We start from the raw sequence: 12,536 nt of genomic DNA on the forward strand, positions 1-12,536 counted from the left end.
CAGAAATCCTCTTTATGTATAAAAAGAATTGTTTTTTCCTCTCTAAAACGAAGTAAGAGTTTGACTACTGATTTTGTTTATTATCTCTTGCACATTGACGTAAGTAAAATCATGAGATAAAAATGCCTTTCGATGCTGGTGACCAATGTAAAATATGATAGTGATAGAGAAAAGGTAATCAAAGGCAGCTGTTATTCGTTGGACCAAATAGTAAAAGTTTTCTTTAAGAAGTTCAGGAGCATCTCATGTAGGGGTAACATGGATGTGATCATCTAAAAAACGTTTAATAATTAAAAAAGAGGGTGTTGCCCCGAGATTGGTTATGAAAGGTTGGTATCAAAGTGTACTAGATAGGTAATGTTAAAACGCAGACTTGTAAGCTTCTCACAGAATTTCTTCTTGAGAAAACGAATACAGGGAAGTATGGCTTATGTGTCCTCCCTTGTGGGAAAATAATAATCGATCTTTGTATCCTCTCTTCTTATTGATATAAGAAGATGCTTATTCTAAGCAAAAGCATCTACTGCTTAATTTGAGTTGCCAAAATCCCAAAGCAAAATTGGGCTTTCTTCGTAGGTAACTGGACTGTTGGATTTAATTCAACTTATGGTTAATGGCGACCTCGTTTTTGTTTCAGTTATGCGCATTTACTTCCCAAGGAGGAGGATGCTTTTGACCATTACAATGCATTTTCAGCGAAGAGACTTGATGAGGTTCCAACTTTTTTGTAGTGTGGATACTTCTGTTCAATGCTGGTATTTTAGCTTGAAGTTCTACGCCTTATTTGGTTAGGAAGTTATTTTAGCTTTCCTCTTGCTCATGTAGGCTAACAGAATAGGTAGAATAAATCTTGCTGCTACTGGGAAGGATCTCATGGATGAAGAGAAACAAGGAGATGTGACAGTGGATCTGTATGCTGCATTGGACATGGAAACAGAGGCAGTTGCTGAGCGTTCCGCAGAGCTAGAAAATAGTCAACCCATGGGCTTGCTTATGGGATTTCTTGAAGTGGATGACTGGTAAGTTTGATTTCGAAGTACCATGATTATCATCTAACCTTTGCATTTGCTGATGTGCGTGTTCTGGCTATCTGTTTACCTTTACTTAGCTCTGACTGGTATTATGTATGTAATTGTTCAACTATCTGTTCTCTTAGTTGGTTTTATATTTTTACTATAATTCTTTCACACTCTCGTCATCTTCTAGAAAGTAAATATCAGTTCTTTTGTCCAGTAAGACAGCAGCTTACTTTTGTCATGGTGTCAGCATTAGGCATATAATGTGCGTTCTTTTATCTGTCTGTTAATCCTTATTCGTTATTGCAGATTTGATCTTCGGATGGGACATATGCTATTTCTTCTTGATTTGTTACCTCTTACTTCTGTGTTTTAGTTAATTTCAATCCTTTCAAATGTGATTGTATGGTCAGTATGTCTTTATTGTAGATGTGTGGGTAGAACTTACCTTCAGTGTTATATTTTTTCACTGTCTTCTTATCTGGTGAGAGTCTCCATTCTGGAAGCCTTCTTCATTCATTTATTTCCAGCAGCAGTTAGATAGGATAATGCGTTTCACTTGGCTTGTGACAGTTTATCGGCAAATGCTTTGTATATTTCTTTTGCTTTTCGAATTTATCGTTAGTAATCATAAAACTTCTTCTATATCTTGAACATCAAGAATGATCATATGCTGGATTTTCATTAGTGAATTAAGATGTTAACCTAGTGTTGTGAAGAGCGTGAAGCGAGGAAAAGCGACAAGCCCCTTTTCGCCTAAAGCGAGAATCAAGAAGCGAAGCGCTCGCTTTTTTGAAGTCAAGCGGAATTTAAAAAAAAAAAATATTAAAATAAATACTGCGTAGACAACCCATGTAACTGTAAAGCCTCCCGCTGCCTCTCAAAAGCCTCAGTAGTGCTCTAGATCCATTTGAATCCTTCCTTTTTCAGTAGATCTGTGAGTGATTTACTAAAGATCCCATACCTTTTTATGAACCTCCTGCTGTAGCCAGCCAACCAAAGGAAACCCCTCAACTCTTTCACAGTTTCGGACACAGGCCGTGGTTGAACACACAACTATTTTTTTAAGATCAGTGGAAACTCCTTATGAAGCAATAAAATGTGCCAAATACTCCACCCTATTGGCCTCAAATGTGCATTTTGACTTCCGTACAAATAATTGATGTTTGACCAATAGATCAAAAGTCATCCTTAGGTGTTGCAAATGCTCTTTAAGGCTGCTACTGAACACCAAATTGTCATAAAAACGACTAAAATGAGCTTCCTTAAATATGCTTTGTACATATGGTTCATGAGTCCCTAGAAACATGACGGAGCATGGTAAGCCAAAATGGCATTACCAAGTACTCAAAGTGGCCTGAATGAGTCAGGAAAGCTATCTTTTGAACATCTGCAACAGCATCCTTATCTAGTGGTAACCTCATCTAAGGTCAAGTTTAGAGTAGATCCCTGGACCCTTCTAGTTCATCCAACAATTCTTCGATTACTGGAATTGAGAACTTGTTCTTTAATGGTAGCCTTATTGAGTGCTCTGAAATCAACATGGAGTCTTCAAGACCCGTCCTTCTTCCCAATTAGCACCAGTGGAGAGCCATATCAATTGGAACTGGGCTGTACTATTTCCTAGTCAACCATGTTCTGCACCAAGCCTTCAATGACATCTTTTTGCTTGGAGGAGTATCTGTAGAGTCTGACATTAATTGGATTTGTGCCAACTTGCAAAAGGATCTTATGATCAAATGAGCCCCTGGATGGTGGTAACTCCTTGGTTCTTCAAAGAACTGATGGTACTCTATTAAGGCCAAAATCTAAGAAGGAATCTCAATTAGACGAGGTTCTCTTCCATCTCAGTAGGCAGAACTCTGATCATGAACAATTATGCTCCTTCTCCCACCAACTTGTCTAACCTTTTTTTTTGAGAAGGTAACAATTTTGGATATATATCTACTGCACCAAGGAGGTGCAGTCTTTCAAATTTACAGAAGATGGTATAGGAAGATCTTAATCCCTACTGTACTACAGGGAGCCTAGGACATCAATAATGGATTCTGGATCTTCCATATACTTTTGTTTACACCAAAAGTGGAAAAGAACTGAACATTTCATTTTCAATTTCTGTATGGTGCTACTTCTGTCTTCAAAGCATCTCTGATTTCTCTCTGACCAAACTGTCCACCAAATGCAAGCTGGGACTATTTTCCATCTTCCTTTCTTTATTGGTTAAGATGCTGTAATTGCTCCAGCATCTTAGGACGTCCATTATATCCCTAGGCATAACCCACATGATCCCCTTCAGATTAATGAAAATCCTCCATATTTGTTCTGTGATCCTGTAATGCAAAAAAGATGGCTGATTGTCTCAGCCTCTTCACCGCATAGATAGCATTTGGAGCATAGGTGGAAGCCCCTTATGATGAGGATGTCCTGAGTCAGAACTGCTTTTCTGGCCAAGAGCCAAGTAAAGCAGGCAACTTTATATGGAATTTTGCACCTACAATCTTTCACTAGTCAGTGGCTCCCTGCAACACCATTTCTTTGTCCTGATAGATGAACCCAAGGGTTAATTCATTGACGTTAAGCTCGAGATCCCCTAAAGGCCACAACCACCGTACTCCCAAAATCATGTCTACTGACCCAAAAGGTAACAAGAACAAATTAGCTGTGAATGTCACTCCTTCCAACCACCATATGATCCCCTTATGCAACTAAGAAGTCTGCCTGTTGCTACCATCATCTACATTAACATTCCGAGGAGTAATTGCCATTATATTACCCCCTATTTAGTTTTTACCTCTTTATTGATAAACTTGTGAGTACTGCCAGGGTCAATGACATTACTCAAGGGTCTCTTTTCATAATATCCTGTCACCCTTATAGTTTGGAACCCAGTGATCCCATTCAGGGCATGAACTAAGATCTCACAAGCTTCCTCATGCTCTTGTTCCACTTCTTCCACCTCTTGATCATCTGGAGCTTCTTCTACCACAGGTTCAGTGTTTTCCTGAATTTCTGATAGATGCAACTGCTTAGAGGAATTGCATTTGTGACCTGGAACAAATTTCTTATCATAGAAGAAGCACATCCCCTTATGTCTTTTCTCACTCATCTCAGCAGGAGTAAGCCTCCTGGTAATGTTCCTTCCTGTTTACATTGGCAATTGGCTCCTTCCTGAACTAGACACCCTCCTTTTTGTTCCCTACATCTCTAACCACCGGAATTAGGAAGCACTCTTGACTAAGAGTATCCGCCACTATACAAGGAAGCCCTGCTTAGCTTTAGTTGTGCATTCACCTGTGCCGCAATGTTTCTAGCCAGTTGGTATGCTTGAGGTAGTGAGTATGGTATGTGGTTTGAGTGAAACCAATCTCAGGTTTAAGCCCAATAATAAAAGTAGTAATGTCATATTCAGGGAGGGTAACCAGCTGGTTATGATTCTCTCAAACTTCCTTTGTAGTCTTCCACTAATCCAGACTACTTAATCAACTTAAGCTCAGCCATGGGGTTTGCATACTCATACCCAAACCTATCCATCAAGGCTTGCACACACTTTTCCTATGTAGGGTAAGGTAAATGTGGTCTCTTCTTAAATAAGCAAGATGTCATTCTATAGCTATGTCATCAAAATGTATGGAAGCTACCTGAATGTATTCTACTTCGTCAAGAGAGAAAAACTGTTCTACCTTATGCAGCCAAGCCCTCAGGTTAGTGCCATTGAAATATGAGAACATCATCTTGGTCATCCTGATCATGTTAGTGCCTCTAGGAGAGCTAGCAATATGCCCCCCTCCATTAGCACCACCTCCTCCTTGGTTACTAGCTAAAGTTTGCCCTTGAGCATGACCTGCAGGCATCTGCACTCTAGGAGAAGCAACACCAATAGGACTAGGAGCATGAGATTGAGGCATAGGGCCTAGTCCTAAGTGGTAACCAGTTGGAGTTTGCTGTGGAGTTGAAAAACCTCCTTAGCTGTTAGGTACCTAAGCTACTGGGTTGCCTGAAGGAGTGTAGATCTCCCCTGTACCATCAACTTCTCCACATTCTTTCTTCGGTTATATTTCTTCACAACATCTATGGATTCCTTCAGTTCAGCAAAGGCCGTCTCGTGCTACTTTTCAAGTTGAGCTTATCTGACTGCGGAATTTGCGATTTCAACTGTCATCCTTTCGGACATAGATTTAATCTCGTCCATATTTTCCATAGATTCTACCCACAAAGCTCAAGAATCTGAAGTGCTCTGATTCCAAATGATACAAAACCAATGAAACCGTGTAGAAAAAGGGAGAAGACGACGACAGGCGGCTAAGAATCTAGCTTACTATGCTAAGATAAAACTAGGGTTTGATTTCATTGATATGCTATTGAAATGCAAAAGATTACAACTTATACCTTAGCTAAGCTACAGACAAAATAAAGGATAAGGTTTGTACACTGTCCTCACAACTTTTGACCTGGACTAGATGGTGATATTTCAGAAAATTAAAGGGGCTAATCTGAAATAAAGAAACATATAACTATTTAGGGACTTAACTATTTAGCTAATAAACTTTTTTTAGAACTAACTCCCAATAGTAAGGCACAACTCTGGAAGCAAAGAGTACCATTTCCATAACAAGTATCAACTCGATTTGTACCAAAGTATGGAAGTACTACTTTAGTGACCTACCTATATGCTAGATAATTTTTTTGGCGTTTTCCCCCTTTTTAGGAGGCACTATATTTTCAGCCTTTTTACTTTATCTTAGTTCTAGTTTTAGTAGATTATTTGCAGCGTGGTCTAGCTAACAGCCTAAAGCTCTTCAGAGGATTTCACAAACTTAAATGTTTTTCTAATTTATCTTGGTAGATTTGCGAATTTTACTCTCGTGGTTTGCTTCAGGGGCTCACTTTTTTGTTTGTGTTCAAAAAGTAAGAGTTACGCAAATTCAGGGTACATTTTTTTTTGAATATTCACCGTTGCTAGAAGTCTTTTTAAAGTAGGGTATATCCTTTGATTGTTGTTAGTGTTGCTTTCTTTTTCGGATGTTTTCCTAGATAATATCATCCTATGAATGTACATGATTGTTGAGTCCATTTGTAGTCTTATGATCTCTGGCTTTCTCTATTTTCTTTTTATAATTCAACAGATCTCGATACCGTTACATATAACATTTAAAATTTCCAGGTATCATGCTCATGTGTTGTTTGACCGTCTCTCACATCTTAATCCAGCAGAGCATATACAAACATGCAATGGATTATTCAGGTAAATTATTATCTCTTAGAAAAATTTTAGTCGTTGAAATTTTGGGAGCTAAGGGGGATAAATGCATAAGACAATCTTCGTAGTCTATCATCTTTTTGTTAGGAATATTGTATAATTTATATTGTGTATCAATTAAGATTAATTAGATTTGATTCTTTCCCGTAATTATGTAATATATTTATTTTCTTCTCTATTTTAGACTTTATTGCAATAAGAATAATCCTCCTAAAAAATATCATATATGTAATCAAGATTTTGTTCCTTCTTCGATGCTATATGCAGAAAGGAGATCGTTGTTGCAATGCGGGAGAGTATTCACACTTCATTATTTATGCCACGTAGATTGAGGGATTAAATTGAGTTTTCGCATCATTGTTCCATTCTTTTTCATTGTATGAGAGCCCTTGGGTTAAAATTCATGTTGCGCAATCACCGGAGCATAAGGGAGGAAAAAATGATCGTCAACGCGTATTTTTCATTGAAAGAATTAGTTCGTTGGGTGACCTTAAGTTTCTTGCAAAAACCAATAGTATCACAAGGCTCGCAACCCTCGGTGGACAAAACCCAGTTAGACTTGCCAGACTCTCCGGAAAAGCGCACGTGCTGATAAAATATCTATCAACGACACTTAAATTCACGTGTCTGGGATCGTGAGACATTCCTCAATTTTCCAATGAGATGTCTTTTTGTGTGTGAGTTTATCTCTTTAGTCCAACTAGACACATACATCTTCTGGTGCATTCTAGCCATCAGAACCGTAGTTCAAGAGGGCCAATTATTTCTCGGTGAGATTTTTATTTTTGTTGGATATTTCACTTTATTTCAGACACTTGGGTTCAATAGAAAACTTTGGTAACATTTTTCTTTCATTGCTTTTGAGGATATTTAGGACCTACTTGGACAATACTTAAGTGAAGTTGAAAAATAGATTATTTGAGGTTGAAGTAAAAAATGAGTAATTGAAGTTTTTGAGTGAAAATAATTATTTTCCTTGAATACTCAAACAAGTTTCTCAGACTTAGTATGTAAAAATGTGTACTAGAAAGAGAAACTCTTTCTCTAGAAGTAGATAAATTCGAACTTTAGTCATACAAAAATACTTTGGACTGGCCAAAGCTTGACACGGAGGGTAGCTTCTGGAAGTTCGAAGTTGGAAAGGATCCCAAGTTTAGAATGTCGCATGAATACACATAGAGGAGAGATTTTATGATGTCATGGCTGGTGGGTGAGTTTGCAAGATGGGTGGGCTCATAAGAGATGATTTTTGCTTGGGTTGCTGAGGCTTGGAGTGTGGACAAAGGTTGAAGCTGGTGCAACTTTGGGATATCACTTTTCTTTTTCACGTTGAATTTGAGATGGAATCTACGAGTGTTCAAAGAAGGGCAAAGGTGGATGTACAATGATTTATTGAGTTTGTAAAGATGCCAGATAGGTCAGGTTGTGTAGAGGGAAGTGCCAGGGATGGGATTGTTGTGATTAATATCGCCGGCATCCTGATACATTTCTGGTGCATTGATTTGCTTAGAAAGGTTGTAGACATTTTTGGAGGATTTGTGGATTTGTGGTGTAGTATAAGTATCACTTCAACAATTAAGGTATATGTGAGGAAAGGTAAAAATATTCCAGTGTCCATGGTTTTAGAGGACGGAGACGTAAGTTTTAGAGTCTGGCATTATCCTGAATCTTTCCCGGAGGTGTTAGAGGTGTCGAGGGAGGATTGGGGAAGGGGTGAAAGGAGGGGCAGAAGGGGTTGGGAGGGGGAAAGTAAGACTGAAGCAAGGGAGGCGAGAAAAGAGATGGTTTGGCAAGAAAATATGACTCCATTGCCAGTAACGAATAGTTGCAGGGAAGAAGGGGAATTCAAATTTGAAAGGAATAGTCAATGAAATAATTTTATTAGGATGAAAAGACCAAAATACCTTGGGATAAATGAAATTGGGTAGAGAAGAAATCTGAACCGATTCTAAAAGAGGTGAACTTGCTTGCTAGACCAAATCAAATCATATGAGACCCTCTCGGACTTCAGATAGCGGGAGTGACCGGAAAAATGAATTTCGTGCTTAAGAAATTATTCTAGAGACGATGAAAACACCCCTTGGTGGCTCGTAATCCATTTCTAAGAGAAATATGATTAGATTTCTAATGAAATAAGAAAGGAAAAAGGGGCTGAGAACTTGTTGCAACATTTTCGGCAACTCTGTAGGTCAGAAATATGGTGCTAGTGACTGCGGAATAGATGGACAAAATGGGTACAGGTTGGAATGGCCCTTTAGGAATCGAGTACAAACATGATAAATATGAGGGCTTTGAACCTGCTCAAGCCACCAAAACATATCCGTCGAGCCTACCAGCATTGTAAACAGTGCTTCTCAGAGTTGGTACTCGGTTAATGGTTTAGAAAACTAAGAATCAAGTGGAGATCCCAACAAGGAGATATAGGGGAAGGGCGATTTGCGAGAAATGACTGTTGAACCAAACGTTTCTTTGTCCGTCATAGCTGTGGGATCTGACATAGACTCTGGTGACCTAAGCCATACAAGAATGAAGGAGGGGCTAAAAAATGTTAGGATATGACGGGCAAGGTTTGTAATGGCTTGAGTTAGGTAAGATCTTCAGTTATTGTACATGCTGATGTGTTCGGTACTTCTTAGGTAGTCTCGTTGGCAGCAGAAATAGACAATCAATCATCCCAAGATGATTGTTTCAGTTCTTGATCAGCTCGATGAAGCTGGAGGGGAGCGGGGAATTTAGGGGTGGTTGTAACAAGACGGGGAGGGAAAATACTGGTGTACGAAAGAAGAGATACGGAGATAGGAATGTGAAATAATGTGGGCAAGGGGAATTGGGGGGGGGGGGCAAAGAAATTATTGATGGATATTAGAGATCATTAGTTGGAATATGAGGGGGATGGATGACCCAAACAAAAGGGCCACCATCAAGACATGGATGCGAGAGTGGAGGGCCGACTTAATTTGTATATAGGAAACTAAAATGGAGTCAGATGCGGATAGTATTGTGGGAAAGCGGGTGAAATATGACAATATATTGGCTTGGGAAAACACTAGAGGAATCCTATTACTTTGGGATGAAAGGAAGGTAGAGAATATAGAGGTACAAGAAAGGGAGTTCATGTTAGCTGCATGATTTGAACTAGGGCTGTTCAAAACCGAACCGTAACCGATAACCGAACCGCAATATTGGCTTATTGGTAACGGGTTATCGGATTAACAGTTGGTGAACGGATTGAAATTTTATAATTAACGGCTTATCAGTTTGGTGGCGGATTATTAAATTTTCTTATCGGATAAGCCGTTAACCTGTTAAGAATTATTATATTTACACCATTGAGTTTGCATCTTGATGCTGAATCCAATACTTTGAAGTCATTTATTGGGGCAGCTTATAATGTTGTTGTAAACTTTTGAGGTTGAAGAGGTAGTCTTCTCGAATTGCTTTTAATAAATCAAATTGGCAGTCTCCAATTGCTTTTTACGAATCATATCATCCCGTTTTGAGTCTCCTGCGAGGGGGACTAATAACCTTTGTCAATTGTCATTGTTTAAATCTTATCTGTATTTTATTGTTTTGTTGTTGCCAATTATAAAGTATTTACATCTTGTTGCAAAAGAACTTGGCAGTTGGCACAAGCAGCTGTGCTAGTTATTAGTCTGCTGGTTGCTTTTTGATTTTTTCTATACAACATATAAAGGTTGTGTTGTTTCATCTTTGTAAAAGCAGTTGTGCAACAGAATTGGAAGCTATCTGTGATTTTAATTTCGCGGTGGAAGCTAGACTACATGTTGTGATTTTAATTTTCGCTGTCTCTTAAATTTAATCGATACACCGCCTGACAATTACTAATACGATACCGAACCGACCGATATCTTATCGGTTGGCTAACAGATTGGTATATGTAAAAGCCGATAACCGATAGGCCGAACCGCTAAGCATAATTATCCGCCCTATAAGCAGCCCTAATTTGAACACCAGGAATGAGATAGACCCAGTTTTGAGTGTGTTTATGGTCCTCTATGGGAGGGGTCTAAGGTGCTAGAGATGGTGGCGGTTTTGGGAGAGTGGAATATCACATAGGTATTAGGGAGAAAATTTTTACACCATTAGATTTCCGGGAGAGGATGAATGACCCAAACAAAAAGGGCCATCATCCCGACACGGATAAGAGAGTGGAGGGTCGACCTAATTTGTAAAGAGTGGAGGGTTGACCTAATTTGTTTATAGGAAACTAATATAGAGTCGGTGGCAAGTAGTATTGTGAGAAATGTGTGGGCAGGTGGGTGTAATATGATTATATACTGGCTCGGGGCGAGATGAATCCTACTACTTTGGGATGAAAGGAAGTTGGAGAGTATGGAGGTATAGAAGATGAAGTTTGTGTTAGCTTATGTTTGTTGCATGATTTAGAAAACTCGAGAATGGGATAGAGGGGAGTTTTGGGGATGTTTATGGTTCTATAGGGCAGGGGTCGAAGGTGCCTTCTTGGAAGAGATGATGGCGGTTTTGGGGGAATGGAATATCCCATGAGTGTTTGAGTGGTGGGGATTTTAATATACCATTAGATTCCAGAGGAGATGGTAGGCGGTAAGGTGATGTATCGGGCAATGGATGAGTTCTCTGAGTTTATTAGTAACTATTTTCTTATTAATCTCCCATTGACACGTGCTAATTTCACTTGGACCAAATCCGAGGACTCAACTTCAAGATTGAGACTTTATTGATTTTTAGTGTGCCACATTGGAGTAGTTGGCTTTTATTGTGCTACAGATTCCCCTCCCGAGGCTGACATCGGATGATTCACCTATTATGTTGGATGGAAGAAGAGGAAGAAGCACTGCATTTCCTTTCAAATTTGAGAACAGGTGGTTGCGAGCTATAGACTTTGGTGAAAAGTGGCTAGTTGGTGGAGTAGGTGCATTATGGATAGAAGCATGTCTCACAAGCTTGCAAAGAAGTTGAAGCTGCTAAAAAAAGATATAAAGGCGTGGAACAAAGAAGTGCTTGGAAGGGTAAAAGTGGAAGATGAGTTTGGGTTCGGGGACATAGAAAGGGCAGAAGAGGGGAGGGAGTTGGAGGAAAGTGAGAGAGAGGAAAGAGTGTTTGAAGAGGTAACTAGCTTCTTTGGCATTAGCCCAAGAAACTAGTTGGAGACAAAAATTTAAGGAGGACCTGCAGAGTCTGTAGAGGTTAATAGGGATGTATATATGAGAGGGAAAAGGAGTAAAAAGAGCGATCATAGACTTTATGATTGTTAGCGGGTTGAAGACCTAATTTTTTTTTGGGGGGGGGGGGGAGAGAGATAATGTTTAAACAAATATGATAGGAAAATAGGGAGTGGATGGAGAGGGCAATGGGGGAAGAGGAAGTGAAGGAGACGGTAGAGTGTTGTGCGGGGATAAAGCTACGACAAAAGACAAATTAGCTACTCGAGCTATGAAGCATGTATTTCTACGTTGTGGGAAGGTGTAGAAGGGATATTTGTGCTGCTCACCTAACCTTTAACAGTACCTTATATCTCCCAATATTGCTTTCTTTGAGAGTCAACCTCACACCCCTTTTCCCGAACGCCTACACATTTATGCGATTTTATCATTTTCACCTTTTGGGATTCTAACATTATCTTTCCCTTGACTTCTTCCGTAGTTTCACCTCCTATAGCTCCACCACTCTTGACGTAACATTAATGTCCGCGCTTATCTTTTAAACCAGATGAGTCTCACTTGGAGCCAAGGTTCTTTGCCTGTTGTGGACTTATTTCCCCAAAGGAGTTCTCGAATTGCTACTCAGGAATGTATTTGCTCTACTTGTAACCCTATTCCTAATCATACTTGTCTGAGTTATTATTGCGTGTCACCATCTTATTATGCCTTTGTGTTATCTGTATCATCTTGTTTTTCCAAAGCTTATAGATGAAGATCTTTGGCAACATACTATGATTGAGGAGATTTTTGCGTTACACACTAGTTATATTTTGAGGCGTGTTTCTCTACCTTGAAAACAATATACTAATGATTGTTTGGTGGGTATACATTTTGGCTCAGATGGGCAAATTGATCGACTAAAGGCAAGCTTGATTGCTAAGGATTATACATAGATTTTTGGACTTGATATTGATGCATTTTTTCTAGCGGCTAAGATTACTTTAGTCGGTTTTCCCTCTATGACTAATGTTTGTCATTTACCTCTTCACTAGTTGGATAATAAAATATACTTTTTGAAGGGATTTAGAAGTTGAAGTATGTACAGTGTAAATGCTCGATTTG

The 12,536-nt window shown here is 39.2% G+C and overlaps 1 protein-coding gene across 1 annotated transcript in view; it reads left to right on the plus strand.

The window, feature by feature from the left end:
• The window catches only part of LOC109206153 (THO complex subunit 2), a 54,935-nt gene that overhangs the window by 11,532 nt on the left and 30,867 nt on the right, over positions 1-12,536 (plus strand). The window contains exons 11-13 of the mRNA XM_019368943.1: positions 638-713; positions 826-1,019; positions 6,178-6,258. Of these exons, the coding sequence (XP_019224488.1) occupies positions 638-713; positions 826-1,019; positions 6,178-6,258 (351 nt within the window). The remainder of the gene's footprint in view (positions 1-637; positions 714-825; positions 1,020-6,177; positions 6,259-12,536) is intronic.

This window comes from Nicotiana attenuata, unplaced genomic scaffold, assembly GCF_001879085.1.
Source record: "Nicotiana attenuata strain UT unplaced genomic scaffold, NIATTr2, whole genome shotgun sequence".
NCBI classification, from domain to species: Eukaryota; Viridiplantae; Streptophyta; class Magnoliopsida; order Solanales; family Solanaceae; genus Nicotiana; species Nicotiana attenuata.